This window comes from Balaenoptera acutorostrata, chromosome 4, assembly GCF_949987535.1.
Source record: "Balaenoptera acutorostrata chromosome 4, mBalAcu1.1, whole genome shotgun sequence".
Taxonomy (NCBI): domain Eukaryota; kingdom Metazoa; phylum Chordata; class Mammalia; order Artiodactyla; family Balaenopteridae; genus Balaenoptera; species Balaenoptera acutorostrata.
In genome coordinates this window covers 44207809-44233820 of record NC_080067.1, presented here as the reverse complement: position 1 = coordinate 44233820, position 26012 = coordinate 44207809, and the positions used below count along the sequence as shown (strand labels likewise).

The following is a 26012-nucleotide window of genomic DNA, read 5'->3' as shown; positions in this document are numbered from 1 at the left end:
TCATTAGTCATTAGGGAAATGCAAATTAAAACCATAATGAGATACTACTACATATCTACTACAATGTCTAAAATTTTAATTGAGCAAAGCAAGTGTTGGCAAGGATCAGAGAAACCAAATCAATATTGCTGGTGGGACTGTAACATGGTACAGCCATTCTAGAAAATAATTTTTCAATTTCCTCTAAAACTAAAAAGGCACTTACCACATGACCCAGCTGTTGCACTTTTAGGCATTTGTCCCAAAGAGATGAAAACCTAAGTTCATGCAGATACCTGTACATACACGTTCATAGCAGCTTTATTCATAATAACCAAAATTGGAAACAACCCAAATGTCCTTCAGTGAATGAAGAACAAACTGGCATACTACTCAGCAATAAAAAAGGTACAGATTATTAATACATGCTCAAGGGACTATGCTGCGTGAAAAAAATCCAGCCTCAAAAAGGTTACATATTATATAAGTCTATTTATGTAGCATTCTTGAAATAACAAAATTATAGAGAAGGAGAGCAGATTAGTTGTTGCCAGGGATTAGGAATGGTGGTAGGGATAGGAGTGGGTGTGGCTATAAAGGGGTAGCAGGAGGTAGCTTTGTGGTGATAGAATAATCCTATGTTTTGGTCATGTTGGTAGTTATACAAAGCTACATATGTGATAAAATTGCATAGAGCTATGCACACAAACACACACACACACACACACACACACACACAGAAAGGTGTGTATAACTGGTGAAATCTGAATTAGCTCTGTGGATTATACCAAGAGCAGTTTCTTCATTTTGATAGAGTACTGTAGTTATACAAAATGTCAACATGGGGAGAGGAGGAATAAAAGCAACACAGGACCTTCCTATACATTTCTTTACAACTTCCTGTAAATCTCTAAGTATTTCAAAATAGTTTTTTTAAAAAAACCTATATAGTGTTTTATGATCCCTTCATTAAATAATAAATCTAGTGTTTCAGAGTTTTTTAATATTATTTTATATCAGTATGCCTTGGTAATAAGGTTATAGAGGCTTCCTAAAAACTTAATGATGTAACTTAATTTTAAGTTCATTGACTAAGCTAACAGGACTAAGAACAACAGAAAAATTTTATCAAGACAAATAAATTGACTGTATGAGATTAATACTAATAATTATACTTGCATCCGCTAGCAAATTCTGTCACACTTACTTTAAAAGCTAAAAACATCTATTGGCTATAAACTTTGACAATATTACAAACATTTTAAATAACATACTTTTTTTCTATACTAGCTTTTATTTGTGATCACATGGATATATCCTTAGGGTGTGAGTTGATTCTGCGCGGCATAGTTCTTCATTTGAAAAGTTGACGTAAAATAAAACTTGAAACATTTTTATAAGAAGTAAAATAAACTCCTAATTCATCTATACTAACTCAGTTGTTTTCAGTTTTCCATTTTATCTTCTATACTCCACATGCTCACCTATTTTTGCATATTTATAATCACAACATAAATGCTAATAATTATTCTAAAATATAGCATTATGGGCTGAAATGTATCTCTCTCAAATTCATATGTTGAAGTCCTAACTCCCTGGTACCTTGGAATATAACTATATTTGGAGTTAGGGTTCTTAAAGAAACAATTAAATTTAAACGGGTGGGCTCTAATCCAAAATGACTGGTATCCTTACAAGAAGAGGAAATTTAGAAACAGACACACACACAGAGAAGACAATGTGAAGACACAGGGAGAAGGCGGCCATCTACAAGCCAAGTAGAGAGGCCTGGAACAGCTCTGTCCTTTATGACCCTCAGAAGAAACCAACCCTGACACCTTGATCTCAGACGTCTAGCCAACAGAACTGTGAGAAATGAATTTCTATTGATTAAGCCACCCAGTCTGTGATACTCTGTTATGGCAGCCCTAGCAAACTAATAAATGTAGTAAACCCCATATATACTGCACACATTATTCAGATACTTTGAAAGATTTTCACATTAAAATTAATTTACATTTAAAATCAAAGTCCAAAATAGGAAGGAAGTTTCTAGAAAAAGGCATTGTTTAATATTTTCTTGCTGACAAAGTATGCTGAATATTAAGTAGAAGATACAAATGAAGTATTTCCTATTCTTCTAATTAGTGGTTATCACTTTATGTAATCAATATTTTTAAGTCTAACTTTTCATAGATTAGGTTTTCTCAAATCAGAGCATAGCTATTTTAGTAGAAGAAATTTCAGAAAAAAATCATGTTTTTACCAAGGCAGAATATTTTACCAAGCATAGAATCAATTTGCTTCCACTCTCAAAATAACTATTGACCGAATAGCTCTTGAACTTTTAAAATTCAAGTTCTGAATTAGGCTTAGAAATGTAGTCCACATTTTTCATAAAATTGATGAAATTGGGGATAGAATAGGCCTATTTGCTTATCCTATTAAAAATGTTTCCTTCTTTTAGATGTGTGTGTTTACTGCCTTATCAAGTCTTACATTAAATAATTTGGGGCTCAAAATGCTTGCCTCTGAAGTGAAGGGAGAGTTAAGATAAACACATATTTAGGATTTTCAACTAGTGGTATATTAGAAGCTTTGTGCAATAATGCCTTTACTCATTTAGTAGCTATTTATTGAGCTTCTATTAATTCTAGAATGTTGTGGCAGAAATTATGGGAGGAATAAAAAATGAATGAGATATTACCTCTGGCCTAAAATAACTTACAGTCTAATAGTAGGTCACATGTATGCATATGATCAGTGCCATAGAAATGGTGTAATTGGCACAAGTTACAGATCTGGTCAGGAAAGATTTCCAGGCAGAGGTAGCCTAAGAGCTGTGGTAGGTCCAACGTATGAGGCTAGGAGGACCTTCTTCATGGGGTGGTGCAAAGACAGGGAAAGTGTATGGTGGGTACAATGACCAGAATAGGTTGATCATAATTTATGAACCCAAATTGGGACACATAAGTGACAATTACGAAGTTGTATTAATGATGAAAGTAGGATTAAGTATTTGACACCAGGATTGCCATAGGTACGGGGGATGTATAATTTGCCAAGGGTGAGTTACTTGACCCCCATTGAGTTTACTCTCCTATTTCCATGTTAGAAACTTCCTGTTAAAAATCTTACTGTACTTTTCCATGTGTTACAATATGTTTCACAAATGAATTTGTATTGCAAATTCTTATTCTTTTAATGTCAGATAGAAAGTCACATTGACACAAGGAGTTATTTTAGAGACAGATAGTAGTGTACACTAAGAGAGTCAGCCTGTGAACCTAAGCAGTACCATTCTGGCAAACGATAAATAGGTCACAGCATGTGTGCACTCCTCTGCAATGTCATTCTGACTTAATCATAGACAGATATGGTTACGGTATGGTACAGTTTATTCAACCATAAGAAGCTACCATTATGGCTAGAAAAATTACCCGGGAAGACTTTTTAGGCCTGAAGAAAAATTGCAACCTCCTTATTTTCTTTAACTACATTAAAAAAAAAAAATTCTATGTACTACTGTGTTAGTACTTTTCCTCACACAAATGGGAACATATCCATAAATTTTTAGAAGCATATAGCTATTCCAAGGGGAAAAAATTCCCATATAAAGGAACCACTGGAATATAGTAGACCCCCACTTATTTGATCCCTGCCAATTTATTTCTCTAGGTTTTCCATTTTGAGTAGGAATTAAAGGTGAAGATGGTGCCAAGACCCCTTGTGTTCATGCCCTAGGTCTACCTTAAATGCCACTTTTTCTTCCAGATGTACTTTCTTCCCACAGAAAGGCATTTTGCTTTTCTCTGCTTAGACCACATTCCTGATCCTACTCATCACCATCCCTTGGGGCATGTTCTCTTCTCTGTGCTCTGTTCAGCGTCCTGCTTTACTTCTCCTGTAACCATTTACTGGCCATATTGCCTCTGCAGCCATGTCTGTCCCATGGATGTCTACTTCTGGTCTTTGCTGGCCCATGTGGCTACTATTTCTGCTGTGATGGCTCCAAGACCAGTAAACCAAGCCAACCTCCTTTGACACCCAATAACACACTAAACCCATCACATAGTCCAGGATGAGCTAAGCAAGGAAGAAATGCCAAGTGAGCTCTCTGAAAAAGCAGACCGTCCAGATTTTCACGTAGATCACATCTTCATCAGTTCAGTTAATTGTGGTTGTACAAATTTTATAGTATTTTTATTATTATTGCATGTGTGTCTGTATATTTTAATGGTGGCTTAAGGCAGCAGTGCTGAAAACACTAAGCAAAGGAGACCTTGATAATTATCATTCTGAAGGATAAAATGTTCCATGCATTTCTCACAAAATTATATAAAATTAGCACATTTAAATCTACATAATGCTGTGAAGGCATATTTTTATTAAACTTAATCTAAGTAGATAGAATAATGAGAATTGATTGCTATGATGAAATTCTGCTCTTATTTTGAGGGGACAGAGTGTTATTAGAACCATTAAGATATATTAGCTAATACTTTCTGCCCATAAATTTATTAGTTTTAGATACTATATCCTTTTATTTCTCTCCACCCCTACCACCTTTCTTCATAATTTGTATAGAATATGTCCTAGTTATCTCCTAGAAATACTTCCTAACCAGCTCATGCTAGCACATTTAAATTTACTTTTCTGAACCGTGTTGCCAAGAAAACAATTTAATTTCAATAAAACCCAGAACATTACATGGATATTATTTTATTCATTCATGTGAGTATTTAAAAAGCAGGCAGGATTGCCATTTAATACAATTTAAAGGCTTAAAAAAACTACTAAAAGGTTTCATGCATCATTTAGCAATACAATCCTTTTTTCATTTCTTTTTCAGAATAACTACTAAATTAAAACTTAAGTTTTCGGTTAGGTGTCACTATACAATCAAAGAAGTCATGTTGGCTTCAACTATTCATTTTCTAAAAGAAAATAATCATTTTTTAAGAAATGTTTTATGATCCAGTGTTATCTATTTGTAAACTTTGAATTTTCTTTACAGAAATAAAGATGCTAAATAAAAGTTTGACAGTGTCCCAGAGAAATAATGTATGCCTTGAAGAGGAAATGAAAAATCTGAAATGGTTGTCAGATGCAGCCATATTGAGATCTCAGCAAATTGAGACATCCAAACAACAGGAAGTAAACTTGCAAACCAGATGCCATGACTTGCAAAAGGAAGTACTAGGTAAAAGAATTATTTTTTGCTGTTGTTAGCAACTAGACATAATAAAGTAATGTCTAAATTTTTATTTCTCTCATGATCACAACAAAATCTTGTTTTAACTAGTTTGTGTTGTAACTATGCCTAATTATTAATAACAATGCCAATAACTGTTTCTGTGATAAATGTTTGCTATCATCCATTCCTATTCTGCCATTTAGAGTGGCAAGTATTAAGTGAATATATTAAAGACATTTCAAGTACAAAGTGAGATTTCAGGAAAACAAAGTAGAATTTTCTTTTGTATATCATTATTCCCAGTGGATGGTGGTTTAGAATACTGAAGGAAAATATAGCATATGCTGTTATGTAAGGTGATTCCAAATTTTTAGGCATTCCTTCATTTTCCCAAATGAAAAGGTTAAAAATTATGTTTTGGGAACCTTGGGCAAGGTTTTAAAATTTTTACCTTAGAACAATGAATATGTTAGCAGTAAGGCTATGGGGTTTGTACTTTTTCCTGAAGGCAATAAGGAATCTTTGAAAATTGGTAATCAGGAGAATGATATAACACAAGCAGTGTTTTAGCAAAATTAAGCTACTATCAACGTATGGAGGTGTTCCAAATATCAAGAAATTGGAGTCAGGTAGCCATTTAGAAAATATCTTTGCTGGTAACCCAGTCCCTAGACTAACCATAAGAAACTGAAGTAGAGTAGAGAACTAACATTTTTTAGGTCCTAATGTGTGCTGGAAACCATGTTAGCACTGTACATAAATTACTTCTGTCACTTCTCACAACGATCATGAATAGCAGGTATAATTATCCCATCTTACAGAGGAGAGAATGAAGGTCCAGAGAGGTAACATATTTGTTCCCACATAGCTGATAAATGGCAGGGAGTGAAAGCAAACCTAGTTGGACTCCAAGACTCATGCTTATCCCACTATGTCTCCTTGGCCCTCTCCATGGCCACACTGGGAAGGCTCAAATAGAATCAGGGTTGAGAGAACTACCCAGAAATAGAGAGGTAAACACCTGGCTGAGTAGACAAGGGTGAGAAAGAAGTCACAGAGGGCTCTGAACTTCTTTGCTTGGAAGTCTTTAATGATGGGAGCACACCACAGACTAGAGAAATCTGGAGAGGAACTGATTCTGAAAGAGAAGAGAAGTTGTCACATGAATTTAGAAGCAATATGAAACTAGATACAAACTTTAAAATCAGATATTTTAATTTTTCTCTTGTGAATTACCTATTCATAGATTTTGCTAATGTTCTATTGTATTACTAGAATTTTCCTTAACAATTTTTAAGAGCAGTTTGTATAGTAAAGTAATTATCTTCTCTATTCAATTTTTTTCTAATGTATAATTTGTCTATTGACTTTTCACAGTAAATTGCACCATATCAAAGTTTTTCTTTTGGGTATCATCAAATTAATGTCTTTTATTGTTTCTGGTTAGTCTTGGTTAAAACAGTCCATTCCATTCCTAGATTATACATATGGTCTCTTGGTTTTTCTTTCATTTAAGTCAGTAGCACATATGGAATTTATTTTTTATATGATGTGAGATTTGGGGCTCCAGTTTTATTCTTTCCAAATACATAGCCAGTTGTATCAGTATTATGTATTAAATAATCCATCCTTCTCCCACTGAATAAACCTACTACCTGTCATAAGTCAAAATTTCACAAATGCTAGTATCTATTATTGTATTCTCTTTTCTGTTCCACTAATTTATTAGATGTACCATTAATATCATATTCATTTGACTTAACAGTATATTCTCATAGCTGGTAAAGTTTATTCTCTCTCCTTTGTTCTTACTTTTTAAACATATATTTGAAGGCAGTTATTCTTTGATTTGAACTTTAAGATCATTTATTTACCTCTAATCCAAAGACTCTGATAGATATCTAGTAAAGTTTTTCTCTTCCAGTCTGTATACTTTTATTACATATTCACAGCAGGTATTCTTCCACATAAACTTTAAGATAATATCATTAAATTCTGATATTAACAGGGATTCTAATTGGGATTACATTATATTTACACTAATTTTTAGAGAATTGACATTTTTAGTGATACTAAGTCTTTTTAATATTATAAAAGTTTATTCATTCAAGGATATGGTATGTCCTTATGTTGTTTTATGTTCTTTAATATAATTTTATAGTTTTATTTGAATGTTTCTTTGCCATTCTTTTAAAATTTATGACTATCATATTTGCATCTACTGTGAATGAACTATTTGCTCTATCTCAATGTCCTGGTATTGATAGATGAAAAAAGGCTATTGATTTTTATATATTTGTCTCATATCCATTAAATTTACAAAATTCTCATATTACTTCTAGTAGTTTTTATTTAGTGTCTCTTGGATTTTCTAGCTGTGCATTTATATGACCAGCCCCAATGCCCCCCAAAAAGAGTTCATCTATTCTTTTCCAATGTTTATATATTTTATCTTATTTCTTATCTTGTTCATATCTTATTAAATCCATTTGAACCTCTGAAACTGTGTTAAATAATAATGGTGACAGTGATCATCCTTGTCTACTTCCTGATTTTAATTGAAATCATTCGGTGTTTTTCCACTTGGAATTATATTTGATGTTTGGTTTTTGGTAAATATTGTTTATTTTTAATCAAATATTTTCCTTCTATTCCAACTTTACTTAAATGTTTTATTAGAAATGCTTTTGGATTTTGTTATATGCCTTTTCAGCATCTATTGATATTAAGCATGTTTTTTCTCCTTTAACCAACTGGTAAAATGGATTTGTATTACTAAATTTCCTGATACTACTTTTTTACATATCATTTTCTACATGGTTATATTTTATTTATAAGTTCAGTACCTACATTTATAAATGAGATTGGTCTATAATTTTTCTTTATTAAGGGGCACTAATTAGAGTTTTGTGTTAAAATTAAGTGATGTTAATAAATAGGTTTAATAACATTTGATTGTCTGTTTTTTAAAGGTTAGATAAAACTTGAATGTGAACCCAGTATCATTAAGTAAAATTCAATTATGAACTCATCTGATTCTGATGCCTCTTTAAATGGTAATTATTTAATGTTTCCAGAGTTTTCTGTAGTAATTTGACTATTTAAATCTTCAGTTCTTCTGAGCTCAGTTTTTATTATTTATATTTTGACAGGAAATCATTCATTTTTCTCTAAGATTTCAGATTTGTATCCATAATATGGCATGTAATACTCTTATTTTTAAAATATCTCCTCTACCTGTGGTGATACCTGATTTCTGATTTTTAATGGTATCTACTTTTATTTATCTCTTATTATTTATCAGGCTTTCAAAGAACTAGCTTTTGGGTTTTTGGTTTTTTTTTTTTAATACTTTCTACTACTTTTATTTTCCATGACCTTACTTTTGACTTCTATGTTTATTAATTTTTTCTTCCTGGTTTCTTTTTGTTTTTTGTTTTCATTTTTTAGACTTCTGAAAGGACTACTAAGTTCTTTTATTTTTCATCTTTTTTGCTTAATAATAGAGGCATTTCAAAGTATAAATTTTTGTTTGAGTAAACTTTGTATCTCATAGCTTTTAATATTATTTTCTTTTTCAATGCTATCTAAATACTCTGTATTTCTTATTTTTTCTTAGGTTAAAGGGTTATCTAGGAATATATTTCTTAGTTTCTAATTTGTTTTGCAAGGGAGTTACTTTTTTATTATTTATTTAACTTAGGGATATTCTGATTAAATAATGTGACATAATACCTCTTTGAATTTGTTAAGCTTTTCTTTATGTTGAGTACGTGATCAAGTTTTGTAAATGTTCCTTAGAAATTCAAAATAAAATATAATTCTCAACTTGATGGATGTATTGCTAACTTAGCTAGGTGTAGAATACTTGAGTTCTTTTCTCTCAGTAGACTGTTTATGCTAATGCTTTGACTTCTAGCTTTCAGTGTTGCAAATGAGAAGTCTACCTACAGCTCTTATTCTTTTTCTTTTAAAGATAACTCATTCATTTACCTAGAAGCTTGTTAGATTTCCCTATCTCTTGTTTTTTCTTTTTTCTTTTTTTTTTCTTTCTTCATTGGACCTCAGGATTATTCAGTTGGATCACTCAGTTGGTTCATAACATGTATACTGGCTAGGACTTCATATACATTTTTGACTAGAATAGGGATAGTGGGCATCCTTGCACCATTCACAATTTTACAAAAACACACTGCTAAATAACTTTGGGGTTTAAGCAGAAATTATAATGAATATAAAATATCTGGAATTGAATGGTATTAAAAAACACTATGCATCAAAAACTTGTGGGATGTAGCCAAAGTGGTGCTTTGAGGGAGATCTATAGCTTTAAATACTTACATCAGAAGGAGGAAATAAACTCAAAGAACGTAGAAGAAAAAATACAATACAAATAAAAGCAGCAGTCAGTGAAATAGAAAACAAAAATATGATAAAGAAGATCAATAAAACAAAACAATGATAAAAAAAATAAAATAAAATAGACAAACCTCTAGCAAGTTTGATCATAGGAAGAGAGAAGATAAAAATGAAAAATATAAGGCATGAAACAGAAACAGTGACTATAGATAAAAAGTAAAAAGAAAAGTGAATATTGCCAACAACTTTTGCCAACAATTTTGAAATCTTAGATGAAATGGACATATTATTAGAAAAATGTCTTACCAAGACTTACTCAGAAAAATTAAATGTTACTATAACTATTCAAGAAATTGCAGCAATATCTTCTCACCAGGAAAGGGCTAGATTATTTAACAAGCAAGTTCTACCAACTTTCAAGGAACAGAGGATCCTAATTTTACACAATATTTTCTAAACAACCAAAAATTGGAAATATTTCCCAACTCACCCTACAAGGCGAGGGTAACCCTGTTACCAAAATCAAGACAAAGATATTAAAAGAAAAGAATATTATAGACCTATTTATATTATGAATATCAGTGTAACAATTTCAACTGTATATTTGATACTTTAAAAAATATTTTGAACCACTTGAATGTATTACTCATTTAAAAAATTAATGAAGTTATAAGTAAAATAAAACTCTTACTATGCCATGCTGTTATTTTAGACTTCAGAGAGAAGAACAAATTCAGGACAGATTTGCTAAAAAATACATTTCACAGTTATACATAACTTTCCCAAAAATGCAATTCGTCCCAAAGATTATTATTCTTATTTCTCTTTTATTTCATCATTTTCATCTGGTTTCTAAGATAAGCCATTTCCTTGAATGTTTTAGTTTCTTAAAAGAACAGTGAGACATTAGGGAACATATCTTATATTGCATGCAACAGGTAGTTAAGGGTTAAGTCAAGTAACTACCTTTCTATGTTTGAAAAAAAAAAAGTGATTTATGGGAATAAAGACAATGAGAAGAAAGGGAAAACATTTTCACTAACTAGGAACTCTCTCTGTGTCAGTCATTTGACTAGCACTAAGCATTTGACTAATTTTCCCTTATCTAATCCTCACAGTATTCTAATGTGAAAGCTTTTATTCTTCCTATCAGACATAGAGATGTAGGCCATGGTCAAACTGCTGAGATTCAAACCCAGGTCTCTGTTGGGACAAAGCCTGTTAACTCATTAATCATTTCTGTCAATTCCAAAAAGGCATATGAAAACACTGAACTCCTTTTCCTTTAAAAAAAAAAAAGAGGTGGTGGACTTTACCCCTCTCACAAAAATGGACCATTGGCCTAGCAAGTTTTCTAGGAATTAAAGCTAGGACAGTGTTTTCCAAAATTGCCTGACCACAAGAACATCTGGGACTGTGGAAATGCATGTGTGGGGATAATAAAGGAACCTATTGAAAATGTACATTCTTGCATATCAGTCGGAACATACTGAGTATCTCCAAGATTCTAAGACTCTCTACTTTTTTTTTTTTAAACATCTTTATTGAAGTATAATTGCCTTACAATGGTGTGTTAGCTTCTGCTTTATAACAAAGTGAATCAGTTATACATATACAATATGTTACCATTTCTCTTCCCTCTTGCATCTCCCTCCCTCCCACCCTCCCCATCCCACCCCTCTAGGTGGTCACAAAGCACCGAGCTGATCTCCCTGTGCTATGCGGCTGCTTCCCACTAGTTATCTATTTTACATTTGGTAGTGTATATATGTCCTCTACTTTTAATAAGTGCTCAAGGTGGTTCCTATGATGAGGAAAATTTGGTACTAGCTTAACAATAAGAATAAGGAAAATAGGAAAAAGCATGTTCACATTGTAGCAGAGTGAAAAAGAAAGAAAGAAAGAAAGAAATGGCTTAATTTAAAAGAAGTGCATTGGCACTGGCTCCACTATCCTTTGGCTTTTTAAGATTTGGTGTTTTGTCTCTTCACTCTTTACTCAGATTTAAGCCTTACAAAGGGAGTCTCTGGTCTTAACGTTTTGATGAAGGCTGGTAGCTGTGAGGCTGATGCACTGGAGAAATTAGTAGGAACGAAAATTGTAGAGAAGGAGTATGAAAGATGAAGATCTGGGACGCTTATATTAAGCTTTAGAAAACAGGGCGGGCCCGGCCCCTCAAGCATCAGGGCTACTGGGTCGCCGGGTCCTGGGGCTTTCCATCCTCTGCCACTCGAGAGATGGCACTTTTTAAAATAGAAAAATGGGTGTTATTTTTATTTACTTTTTTGTAAAGTGATTTTACGTCTTCTGTTTGAGGCTTGGGATGATCCTTTGTCTGCACTGTGTACAATAATTGTTTCCCTCTGACTCATCGCTCGTAGCTCAGTGGGCTGTGCGCTGAGGATCCGTCCGCTCCTGGGACGCGTTGCTGTAACAATGCTAATAAAACGTCTCTTTGTAAAAAATATATATAATAAATAGAATAGAATAGAATAGAACAGAATAGATTAAGCATTAGTGAGGTTTCTTAGTTGCAAGTACCAGAAACTAGCTCTAATCATCAAAGAAATTTACTGAAGGGATATTATTTAGATATTCAGAATCTTTGAGAAGTTGGAAGAATCAGGCCTAGAAGATGGTTAGAAAACCGTGAAGCTAGAACTGCCAGAAACACAGCCAAAATCATGCCACAAGAACCATCTGGGAGGGTACAGCTGCTGTGTCCTTAAAGCACTGGACACCCTGCATGATCCCCTACCTCCTCCTATGGTCCTGAACACAGATTGATCTTGGAATGAATTCTCTACTGCTTCTGCTGCTTGGTGTCAATTGCTGTCATGTCAGATCTTGGAAAAAACATATTTTTTAAATAGTCTGGAAAGTAAGAACCACGTTTGGCTGCCTAGCTCTAGCATATTTTGAATATGTTATTATAGGACTGTGTAGAAGCTGTAAAAATGGCAATGTTATTTTTAGAAGAGAATAGCAAATACAGAAGTAGAATCTATTTTAATATAAGGATCATTAACAAATGGGAAAAGCAAAATTATGTAATAAGTGGTGTAGGGGTAACTAAAACAAAATAACCCAAAATACACCCAAATAAACCTCGAATTAAATAGGAAAAAAATGACAGGAAAAACTAGCACCAAAAAAAAATACAGAACTTACCCTAATCGCAGAGGTATAAAGCAGCACTTCAGAAATCGCAAAGATTAATATTAACAGATTTTGCCTATAAAAAAATATAATCTCTGAATTCAAAAACTGCCAAACCTAAAAATAGAAGATGGACAAAAAAATATTTCTATCATATATGGTATGCAAAGGGTTACCATCCATACCATATAAAGAACTTATTCAACTGTGTGAGAAAACTCCAAGACCCCAAGCAGGCAAATGGTTGAAAAACAGAAACAGATAATTAACACAGGAAATTTGGTAAACAAGCAAGAAACATTGAATTACTAATAACTAAACAAAAATAAAACATTTACCTCCTTTTAAATTAGTACAAAGACTTTAGTGATAAAGCTTCCCTTCCTTTGGTGATAAAAAATTGTTATTATATTTCTCTAACCCATAAAAATATTTGTGATCAAGTAATCTCTTTGTGAATTTATGTTTAGAAAACTGCAGAAGAACATTATTTACATGCAACGATCATATTTTTAACAGTGAGTGATTAGGAATAATTTATTCCCAACTCTAATGAAATTGGTAATAAATTATCATATACCATCACTTGGAACATTATTTAGAGTTTTTAAAAAATATTTTTGGGGGATAGTTGATTTACAATGTTGTGTTAATTTCAGGTGTACAGCAAAGTGAATCTGTTATACATACACATATATCCCCTCATTTTTAGATTATTTTCTCATATAGGCCATTACAGATCATTGAGTAGAGTTCCCTGTGCTATACATTAGGGCCTTATTAGTTATCTATTTTATTTATTTATTTTATTTTTATTTTTGGCTGTGTTGGGTCTTCGTTTCTGTGCGAGGGCTTTCTCTAGTTGCAGCAAGCGGGGGCCACTCTTCATTGCGGTGTGCGGGCCTCTCACTATTGCGGCCTCTCTTGTTGCGGAGCACAGGCTCCAGACGTGCAGGCTCAGTAGTTGTGGCTCACGGGCCCAGTTGCTCTGCGGCATGTGGGATCTTCCCAGACCAGGGCTCGAACCCGTGTCCCCTGCACTGGCAGGCGGACTCTCAACCACTGTACCACCAGGGAAGCCCAGTTATCTATTTTATATACAGTAGTGTGTATGTGTCAATCCCAATCTTCCAATTTATCCCTCCTCCTCCTTACCCCCCAGTAACCATAAGTTTGTTTTCTACATCTGTAACTCTATTTCTGTTTTGTAAATAAGTTTATTTGTACCCTTTTTTTAGATTCCACAAATAAGTGATATCATATGATATTTGTCTTTCTGTGTCTGACTTACTTCGCTCATATGACAGTCTCTAGGTCCATCCATATTGCTGCAAATGGCATTATTTTGTTCTTTTTTATGGTTGAGTAATATTCCATTGTATATATGTACCACATCTTCTTTACCCATTCCTCTGTTGATGGACACTTAGGTGGCTTCCATGTCCTGGCTATTGTAAATAGTGCTGCAATGAACATTGGGGTGCATGTGTTTTTTTGAATTATGTTCTTCTCTGGGTATATGCCCAGTAGTGGGATTGCTGGATCATATGGTAGCTCTATTTTTAGTTTTTTAAGGAACCTCCATAACATTCTCCATAGTGGCTGTACCAGTTTACATTCCCACCAACAGTGTAGGAGGGTTCCCTTTTCTCCATGCCCTCCCTAGTATTTATTGTTTGTAGATTTTTTGATGATGGCCATTATGACTGGTGTGAGTTGATACCTCATTGTAGTTTTGATTTGCATTTCTCTAATAATTAGTGATGTTGAGCATCTTTTCATGTGCCTCTTGGCCATCTGTATGTCTTTCTTGGTGAAATGTCTGTTTAGGTCTTCTGCCCATTTTTTAACTGGATTGTTTGTTTTTTTGATATTGAGCACCATGAACTGTTTGTATATTTTGAAGATTAATCCTTTGTTGTTTCATCTGCAAATATTTTCTCCCATTCTGAGGGTTGTCTTTTTGTCTCGTTTATGGTTTCCATTGCTGTGCAAAAGCTTTTAAGTTTAATTAAGTCCCATTTGTTTATTTTTGTTTTTATTTTCATTACTCTAGGAGGTAGATTGAAAAAGATCTTGCTGCAAATTATGTCAGAGAGTCTTCTGTCTATGTTTTCCTCTAAGAGTTTTATAGTATCCAGCCTTACATTTAGGTCTTTAATCCTAAATCCTAGGGTGTGTTCTAATTTCATTCTTTTACATGTAGCTGTCCAGTTTACCCAGAACCACTTATTGAAGAGACTGTTTTTCTCCATTGTATATTCTTGCCTCTTTTGTCATAGATTAGGTGTCCATAGGTGCGTGGGTTTATCTCTGGGCTTTCTATCCTGTTCCATTGATCTATATTTCTGTTTTTGTGCCAGTACTATACTATCTTGATTATTGTAGCTTTGTAGTGTAGTCTAAAGTCAGGGAGCCTGATTCCTCCAGCTCCATTTTTCTTTCTTAAGATTGCTTTGGCTATGCATGGTCTTTTGTGTTTCCATACAAATTGTAAAATTTTTTGTTCTAATTCTGTGAAAAATGCCATTGCTAATTTGATAGGGATTGCATTGAATCTGTAGATTGCTTTTAGTAGTATAGTCATTTTCACAATGTTGATTCTTCCAATCCAAGAACATGGTATATCTCTGCATCTGTTTGTGTCATCTTTTATTTCTTTCATCAGTATCTTATATTTTTCTGAGTATAGGTCTTTTGCCTCCTTAGGTAGGTTTATTCCTCAGTATTTATTTTTTTTGATGAGATGGTAAATGAGATTGTTTCCTTGATTTCTCCTTCTGATCTTTCATTGTTAGTGTATAGGAGTGCAAGAGATTTCTGTGTATTAATTTTATGTGCTGCAAATTTAGCAAATTCATTGATGAACTCTAGTCGTTTTCTGGTAGCATCTTTAGGATTTTCTATGTATAGTATCATGTCATCTGCAGACAGTGATAATTTTACTTCTCCCTTTCCAATTTGGATTCCTTTTATTTCTTTTTCTTCTCTGATTGCCATGGCTAGGACTTCCAAAACTATGTTGAATAATAGTGGTGAGAGTGCACATCCTTGTCTTGTTCTGATCTCAGAGGAAATGCTTTCAGTTTTTCACTATCGAGAATGATGTTTGCTGTGGGTTTGTCATATATGGCTTTTATTATGTTGAAATGGGTTCCCTCTATGCCCACTTTCTGTAGAGTTTTTATCATAAATGGGTGTTACAAATAGATCAGCTGCATAAAGTGCAGCTGATCTGTTCAGTTCTACATGTAGAGATTGGGTAGTTATAGATGTAATACAGATTCATCTAAAGGACAGTGTAATTGCAGAGCAAAATGGCACATAATTTCAAAACTAAATTAGGGTTTCTGCTGCTGGTGTTGAATAGATTCACTCCATGGGTAGCAATATCCAAACTGTGTTAACAGAGAAAGAAACTATCTTAAAAGGCTATCTGTCACCTCTCTCTTGGTTGAAACCATTGAAAATTGGTAGGTCAGAGTGGACAGATCATTAAAGTTTCTCTTAATTCAAGATGACAAGTACCACTTCCTGTGAACCTATCCATGAAGGGCACCAGGTTTTGTTGTTGTTGTTTTTGTTGTTTTACCCCACAACAATCTTATTCCCATGTCAAGTTCTCAGTAGAAATGTCAGACCATTTAGAAAAATGTTTATTAATGTGCCTCTTACTTTATCCACAAGTACCCTCTGGAGAACTGATTGTACCAATGTATTGTTTCTCTCCAATTCATTTTACACAAGTGGTTACAGTGGTTTAGGAAAGCTATAGAACTACAAGTGCAGGAAAGACAGCAAAGTTTCCATCTCAGGTCTTGGCAGTGTTGTATTTCCATACTTGGTACACTTTCTTCTCCCCTCTAGGGTCTATTGGGGACTTTCAGAGGTGTTCCCACCTCCAGTGGTCCAGGCCAGCCCCTCTACTCCCCTCCTCTCAGTACCTATTTTCTATTTGTTATAATCTGCCTTTATCTCTACCCACTATCCATTGAACCAGCCTCTTACCACAACTCATCTGTTCCCATATGTTGATGCTGGGCTGACCATATCCTGAGAATAACTTCATTTTTCAGCAAATATTTATTCAGCATTAACCACATGCCAGCCAGCTGGCCTCGACTTCACTTTGACTTCTGGTGTGCAGGTGCTCTCCACCTGTTCACAGGTCTTCATTGGATGTCTGACCTCCTGGCTCCATGCTGGTTACATGTGCCAACACTCTTAATTTTAGCCATTCTTAACAGCCTTTTTTTTTTTTTGTCCTCTATATTAAGAATATGCTATAAATTTCTCTAGCTCAAATATTGTTGCCATTCAAATTACTTTACTTTTACTTTCTTTACCATCTTATGACATTTACTTTTATAATTTTCATGAACTTCAACAATCTTGCTTCTTAGTCGGCTTTCTTTTAAATGCATGCCTAATTTATCTATTACTAGCCAATTAATGTGCTTAAGATTTTCTGTTATCTCAATAATTATCATCGATAGCTTTTCCAGCTTATTAATATCTTTTCAAAATCATGTCAATTATTTGAGAAGAGGAAAAACCATGCATCACAATGAATATCTTCTCCCCAGATAAATCACTGGATTAACATAATGGGCATAGCATTTTAGATTTTCTTTTGGCAAATGAAAATAAGGGCAGACTGATAATGCTCATCTCTTGACTCTCCCTGTGTCTTGTTTGAAGAAACATATTTGTTCAAAGCATACAATAGAAAGTATTTAAATTGACTTTTCAATATGAGCTTTGTAAATGGCTTTTTATAATTAATAATCTTAAATCCAATTCTAAACATTTGCATTGTTTATATTCTTTCTTCCACAGTTGCAGAACCAGCTTTAAGTGATAAGCATCACAATAAGGCTTCTTTTCTAGTCCTAGTTGAACATCTCCCCTTCTGTTTTCCTAGCCTAATTCTCTGTCCCACCTTCTGTCCCCTGTTTTTTCTTTCAGAGTATTCAAATGCTTTACTATCTATTTCCCCTGTATCCTGCAATCTCTTAATTCATCTCACTTGAACTTCTGTACTGTGGCTTGTTATTATTTATGCTGTTAGTTGTTCCTTATTCTCTCTTATGTTCTCTCTCTTAATAAATGAGTTAACATGTCATACTTTTAACTAACATGAAACATTTTTTATGTTCTGAATTTTTAAACCTGTGCTGAATACTATATCATTATTGTGTTTACTTATAAACAAAATTTAAAGTTCTATTATTTCATAATCTCATACCTCCTACTTTTCGAATAAATTTATCTTTCTCCATTTTAAACTATTTCTCTGTTGTGTCTTCCAGCCTCTACCCCCCACCCACGTTCCCCACCAATGTGGTCTTAATTGAAATCATGCTAGGCCAAGAATCAGAAGATGAAGACCCTCTATACATTAGCCAGGTGGCTCTGACATGCCATTTAGCCCTGATGAGTGTGTGTCCACATCTAAGTAACTAATGGGTTCGACTAAGACCTCGGAGGCCCTTTCGGGCTCTCATAGGCTGTAATTCTTATCCTAACTCTGATGCCTTTTGCTTGTTTCCAATATTACATAAATATTTGTATTTCTACATTGATACTTTTTTCTTTTAAATCACCACTGAACAATTTCAACTTTGATTCAAGAATATAGTCTTTATGATCGTTACTTTTCTACATAAAAATTTTAACTTCGTTTTGCCCACATTTCCCTTTTGTCTTTTGAGACATAGATGCTTGAAAATTTAAGTAATATGATAATTCTAGTCCATATATTTAATAGTGGTTTAAGAGTGTATCATAGACACTAATTAGCGGCCTAACTATTAATGCCAAACTTTCATCTTTTTCATAGGAAAGTAACCTATAAAGTGAAATTTTAGAGGCTAAATTCTTGGTTCTCTTTTAAAGATTTATTTACATAACTTTTGTAATTTTATGTTTAGCTCACACTAATATAACTTCCAAAATGCATAATTTATCTCAATTGATAGTACTCCTCTTAGAGGTCATTGTGACCCACAAACCCATCCACTTAAATGATTTTCCTTCCACCTGATAGAAAAGAGTGTCCTTTACTTTTTGTCAGCAGTCACAAATATTGGAAGACACAGTTCAGAAAAATCACTTTAGCATTAATGTTCTTCCTAAAATTTATTTGACCAAGTTTCATATTTATTCCTAGTGAAAACACTTTTGGATGGATTTTTTTTCTTTCAGGAAGCTCTTTGGTATAATAAATAATACATAAATATTAATTATTTTGCACGTAATGTTTTACCATCCTATTTGAACGTTTTAAAAATAGCCTTATTGAGAAATATTTTAAATATCATAAAATTTATGCATTTTAAGAGTACAACCCAGTGGGTTTTAGGATATTTATAGAATTGTATGACCATCACCATGATCTAATTTTAGAGCATTTCTGTCATCCCCAAAAGAAACATCCTAGTCATTAATAGTCATTTCCTTTGCCCTCCTGCCCCTCCCCACCAATAATTAATTTACTTTCTTTCTCTATAGATTTTCCTGTTCTGGACATTTCATGTAAATAGAATCATATAACGTGATCTTTCTTGTCTGGCTTCTTTGACTTACCATAATGTTTTTGAGTTTTATCCATGTTGTGGAATGTGTAAGTACTGCATTCCTTAATTAGTAGCTCCTCAAAGTGAAAGAAATCAAAGTGAGTGATATGGTTCATTTAAAAAAAAAATACTGATCCAGGAGTCAAACACTTCCACTTTCTGGCAAGTTTATGCCTTTTACAGGACTTCTGGATACATTATCAATTTCTTTGACTCAGTTACTTCATCTATAAAATGGGAATATAATAGCTTTCCTTAACTACCTTGGAGTGTTAGGAGAATCAACAGATAAAATGTAGGAGCACAAAAGAACTACACATATAGAAAATATTAAACCACCATTCTAAAGTGGTTTTTCTGGTATAATAGCAAACCAAATGATTATATTTAGGATAAAAGTAGTAGAATTTCCTTAAATGCTCCTTTAATGACCAAGGAAAACTATGAATTTTAATTTATTTACCCAAAGGTCCCTTTGCCTCCACTAATTTATTTTACAGTCAGCATTGGTTAGTTGTAACAACAGTTTGCCTGCTCTCAGAACAGGATGCTGAGGAAGGGAGTGGCTGTGATTAATTCAGGAGTCATCTATTGCATGGCAGATGGAAGAGTCTCTGAACAGAGTTCCACTCTGACCTTACCTGCCAGGCATGATTTTCAAAGGGAGTTCACTGTGGTGAATTGACCAGCCCTATGATTCCTTTTGAAGCCTTGAACTCCTCCAGAAGGAATAATGTAACCTTGGCTTCCAAAAAAAGAAGTGCTGATTTTACAAACAGAAAACCAAGGAGGTTTGCAGTGATCCTTAGTTTTACTAAAGCCAACAGCTCTTTTTTTTTTTTAAAGAAAAAAAATTCTTTATTTCAAAAACAGGTTTTCTCAAAGAGAAAGAAGTAGGAGCAGAGGTAGGGAAGGAGGTTATATTTATACTCTTTTACAAATTCTTTTCCATTATGGTTTATCATAGGATATTCCAACAGCTCTTAAAAGAGGCTAGCTTGATATTGGGATACTGTGGGCTGCTTGGTTATCCTAGGGACTCTAGACCAGTTGCAAACCAAATGGTCTTAACTAGAACTCAGAGAGTCCTTATGTAAAACCAGGTCACAACTGGAATATGGAGAGTAACAAGGGTCTCCTGTAGAAGCCACTTCGTCTTTGATCACTGGAGTCTTATAAGATTATCTTTGTTTCCTTTATTTTTCATTTGCTTCCAACTTTGAGCTTTCCTATAAAGATTATCTCTGTTTTACATATTTTCTCCATTTTACAAATGTTTGAATCTTAGAATGTTCTACAGTGATCTTAAGCATCCACTCCTTAGGGTGGTTATCTCTTCTCTGAGACTTCTTTCTCACCTTTGAGATAGCGGTAATTCTGGTTTATTATCTAGTCATGTTTCACCTGTGCCATTGCAACCTTCTTCCTCTCTTCATTCTTCCCCTCCGGCATGGTTTTTCTCTTTTAAGGCTAAGTCTTAGCCTTACCACTTTCTCTGACTTCTCCTTAACTGCACCATCCCCCTCAGGTCCTTGGGTTAAATTTTATACATCTTTTTTTTTTTTAATCCTGTGGACTCTGTCCTTTGCCTAAATTCCTAAGTCTCCCTCTCTCAGAAAGATTCGGACCATTCATTCTTTCTTCATTATTGAAATATAGCTGACTTACAATATTGTGTTAGTTTCAGGTGAATGACATAATGATTTGACAATTGCAGACATTATGAAACGATCACCACAATGTCTAGTAACCATCTGTCCCCATATAAAGTTATTACAATATTTTGGACCATCTTCCTAATGCTGTATATTACATCCATGTGACTTATTTATTATATAACTGGAGATCTATACCTCTTAATCCCCTTCACCTATTTCACCACCCCCTACCCCTTCCCTCTGGCAACTACCCATTTGTTCTCTATGAGTCTGTTTTCATTTTGTTTGTTTTGTTTTTTACATTCCACATATCAGTGAAATCATGCATATTTGTCTTTGTCTGACTTATTTTACTTAGCATAATACCCCCTAAGACCATCCTTGTTGTTGCAAATGGCAAGATTTCATATATTCTAGGGCTGAGGAATATTCTATTGTATATATATATATACCACACCTTCTTTATCCATGTATCTATCAATGTTAATGTGGTTTATAATACTGATTGATTTGCAGATATTGAACCATTTGTGCATCCCTGGGATAAATCCGACTTGATTATAGTGTATGGTCCTCTTAATATATTGTTGAATTCAGTGTGTGAATGTTTTGTTGAGGATTTTTGCTTCTATACTCATTTGTAATATTAGCCTGTAATTTTCTTCGTCTTCTTCTTCTTCTCCTCTTCCTCCCCCTCCCCATCCTCTCCCCCGCACCCTCCCCTCCCCTCCCCCTCCTCCTCCTCTTCCTTCTCCTCCTCCTCCTCCTCCTCCTGGAATAGTGAGTTTTTTCTTTCAGCACTTTGAATATATTGTGCCACTCCCTTCTGGCCTACAAAGTTTCTGCTAAAAAGTTAGCCAATGGTCTTATGGGAGTTCCCTTGTATGTAACTAGTTGCTTTTCTCTTTTTGCTTTTATGATTCTCTCTTATCTTTAATTTTTGCCATTTTAATTATAATGTGCCTTGGTGTGGACTTCTTTGGATTGATATTGTTTGGCCCTTTCTGTGCTTCCTGGACCTAGATGTCTTTTTCCTTTCCCAGGTTATGAAAATTTTTAGCTATTATTTCTTCAAATAAGTTTTCTGCTCCTTTCTCTCTCTGTCTTCTCCTTCTGGGATGCCTATAATGCAAATGTTAGTATACTTGCTGTTGTCCCAGAGGTCTCTTAAACTATCCTCATTAAAAAAGTGGTTTTTATTTTTTCTGTTTAGTTTGGGTGATTTCCACTTCTCTGACTTCCAGATCAGTGATCTGTTCTTCTGTATCATGTAATCTATTGTTGATTCCTTCTAATATATTTTTTATTTCAATTATATTATTCTTCAGCTCTGTTTGGTTCTTCTTTATATTTTCTAACTCTTTGGTGAACTTGTCATGAGTTCATCCATTCTCCCAAGTTCCTTGAGCTTCTTTGTGATTGTTACCTTGAACTGTTTTATGGGTAGATTTCTTATCTCTACTTCATTTAGGTCTTTTTTTCTCAGTTTTTTCTTCCTCTGTTTGAAACATATTCCTCTGTCTACTAATTTTGCCTAATTATCTATGTTTATTTCTATGTATTAGGTAGGTTGATTACATCTTCCGATCTAGAAGTGGCCTAATGTAGGAGATGTCCTATGGGGCCCAGCAGGCACACTCCTGTCTGGTCATGAGAGCTATATTCTGTATACATGCTCTTATGTGGGCTGTGTGGGCCTTCTGTTGTGGCGGGGATGACTACTGTGGGTGCACTGGTAGGTGGAGCTGGCCACTGACACAGTGGTGGACAGAGCTGGGTCCCAGGGCAGCTGGCTGCCAGGCATGAGGATCCCAGGGCTGGTGTCAGCTTGCTGGTGTGTGGGTAAGCCCCCAGTACTAATAGTCTACAGGGAGGACTCCAAATGGTGCTTGCCAGAGTCCTGCTGGTAGAACAAGCTCCCCAAAATGGCTGTTTCCAGTGTCTCCATCCCCAGGGGAAGCCCCAGTTGTCTCCTGTATCTCTGGGAGGCTCTCTAAGATGAGCAAGTAGGTCTGACCCAGGCTTCTTTCAAGCTACTGGCTCTATGCTGGGACTCAGGACATGTGTGATTTTGCATGCACCCTTTAAGAGGGGAGTCTCCATTTCCTTGAGCCATCCAGCTCTTCCATACACAAGCCGCGCTGGCCTCCAAAACCAGATGTTCTGGGGCTTGTCTTCCTGGTGTAGCCCTCCCAGGCTAGGGAGCCTGGTTTGTGTCTTGGACCCCCTGTTCCTTGGGGAGAAACTCCACAATTATTATTATCCCCCCATTTATGGATCACCTACCAGAGAGTGTGGGTCTTGACTATATTGTTTCTCTGCCCCTCCTATTTGTCTCATTGTAGTTCCTTCTTTATATCTTTAGTTGTGGAAAATCTTTTCTGTTAGTCTTCAGGTCATTCTTATAGATAATTACTCTGTAAACAGTTGTAATTTTGGTGTGCCCATGGGTAGGAGGTGACCTCAGGGTCTTCCTACTGCACCATCTTGGCCACTCCTTGCCCCATTTATTCTTTCTTCAATTCTGTACTTGTAGCGTAATGTGATGCAGTCCTCTTTCTAAGTCGTCTTCTGCCCATTCGGTCACCAGTCAATTGATTTGGTCATTCAGCATTATTAATTAGACACCTATATCATGAAGTCTAGGCTTGATTAGGAGCAGATCTTCTGTATTATACATAGCTTCTACACTAAGCATGCTGCATTCTCAGGAAAGCTTCAGCCGAGTAGTGAGAGGAGGGAGCGATCCTCTGCCCTATCCCTAACACCCATATGAACACACTCCTGACAACACTCATAGCCACTCTTTCACACATGGACTCACCCAGGCACACAGCACACCTGCTGTTCATAGACATTTACAAATCATCCACATTTATGGGCCATGAGTAATAGCAACACTATCTGAATGAGAAATAAATTATCCATCCCCCTTCCCTGCCCCGTGTTCAATGTCTCACTTCTTACCAGCATCTCTTTCCTACTAGCTAATCACTAATGCTGTCCTTACATCACTTAAAAAAAAAAAAAAGTCATTCCTATGAAGTAAAGGAGCTTTCCTACTACAGTCTAAATAATAGCTAACATTCACAAGGCATTAACCACATGTCAAACACAGTGAAGCCACTGTGTACCCCCTTATTATAATCCTCCTGGGCTAAGCCCTTTTATTATCTCCAATTTACAAATGAGATTACTGGGGCTTAAAGGAGTTAAGTCATTTGCCCAAGGCAACAGCCCCTAATCAGCAGAATTGGAACCTGAGTCCAGAACTATGCTGCCAAAACTTGGGCTCTTAACTGCTTGAACTCCACTGCTTGTGAGCATCAAAGCATACACATTGTTATATTAACTTATACTTCAGAGAAAGCTACTATACCAGGTACTTCCAGTACTGGTAGTAAAAACAAGTTTCTATAAGGGGAAGGCAGAAGAGGTCCAGAGAATAGTAGACACCTGGCGGTGGGTTACACAAATGCTCGAAAGTTTATGAAATAGGTTGTAAGATGGGTATATGTATATTATGTTGTTCAGTGTTAGGCCACTTTAATATGATTCTTTTGTTCTCTATTACCAAAATAAGCCATGTTCACTATTGATTAGGAAATTCCAACATTCGCATAGTTTTATAAACATTTGATGTGTATCCTCCTAGACTTTCTGTTTTGAAAATATGTATTTTGATGAGTGGAATAATAGAGTTTTATAATATCCACCTCCTCCATTTCTTCCATTATGAAATCTTTCCATGTTAAAAATATTCATAATATTCTGAATGTGGATGAATCATAATTTTTCATCATATCTTAGTTTTGGACAATTGTTTATACTCTTTTCTGTTAAAATATTGCAATAAACATCCCCATAGCTAAATCTTTTCACATACGTGTTAGTGTTGCCTTCAGATCATTGTTAAAGTTATAAATGTTTTTGGTTTTATGCTTGCTACCTTTAAGTTATGTAATTGTGTGGTAGACTTTTTATTATTTTATTTTATTTTTTTAAATAACTACCCAGAGACAATAGAATGGCATTTTATTTTATTTTTATTTTATTTTTGGCCGTGCCCATGTGGTGTGCACTGTGTGGCATGTGGGATCTTAGTTCCCCAACCGGGGATCGAACCTGTGCCCCCTGCATTGGGAGCACAGAGTCTTAACCACGGGACTGCGAGGGAAGTCCCCATGGTAGAATTTTTAGATGCAATTAGCACAAAGTAGTTTTGTAGCATGAAAGCATTCTTTGGAAGAAATTCTTGCCCTTTGCCTATTTTGCTGCCATCCCAGCACAACAAGGAGAAAGGGAGCAGCAAAAAGAATCAGTACTCTGTGTGGCTGAAGATGCACTCCATCTCCTTCCCAGTTTGCATAGAATCAGTGCTGCACACAGGAATCTCTGTAAGCATTCTAATTGTAAAACACACTAATTGATTAAAGAAAGTTGATGCTTATATGATTATGTGACTCTATTTGAAAATCTCTTAAATACTTTTAGATCTAAACTTCTCTATATTCCATTTATTCGTTTACTTTATTATTAACCCTGTCTTTTTCTTTTTTAATCCCATACATGTTTTCAGCTAATATTCTGTTCAATATAAGTCCCTGTCCCTTCCTACTTACTTCACTCTAGGCTATCCATATCTGTTACTAATATATTTCAGTCTTGAAAAATCTCATTATTTTATATATAAATACATATATAAAATTTGTACATACATAAAATAATGAGATATATATAATTTTGTGAATTTACTTATTTGTACAAATTTATCAGAAAACAAAGTAATGTTCTATTGTATTCAGAAGTTTCTAAATCATGAGGATTGCCAGTTGAGAAAGAGTGGTTAAATGATTTTTAGAATTTAAGACTCCTTCTATCTTATCCATCCATGATTTGTAATATTTTATAAGCCCCCATTAGTGACAATTATCTTTATATTATATTTGGCTGGTTTTAATATTCAGAATAAAAAAATACAGTGGAGGTTTAGAAGCATCTTTTTTGCATTCTGAAGCAAATTCTTGATCCTTAGTATTAGAAGAAAATTTATTTCCAAATTTTAAATATCTGATTATCTCC

At 34.6% G+C, this 26012-nt stretch overlaps 1 protein-coding gene across 1 annotated transcript in view; it reads left to right on the top strand.

Annotated features, from left to right (window-relative positions):
- LEKR1 (leucine, glutamate and lysine rich 1) overlaps window positions 1-26012 on the top strand; it is a 268126-nt gene that overhangs the window by 140391 nt on the left and 101723 nt on the right. Inside the window, exon 6 of the mRNA XM_007164823.2 lies at window positions 4997-5182. Coding sequence (XP_007164885.2) covers window positions 4997-5182 — 186 coding nt within the window. The remainder of the gene's footprint in view (window positions 1-4996; window positions 5183-26012) is intronic.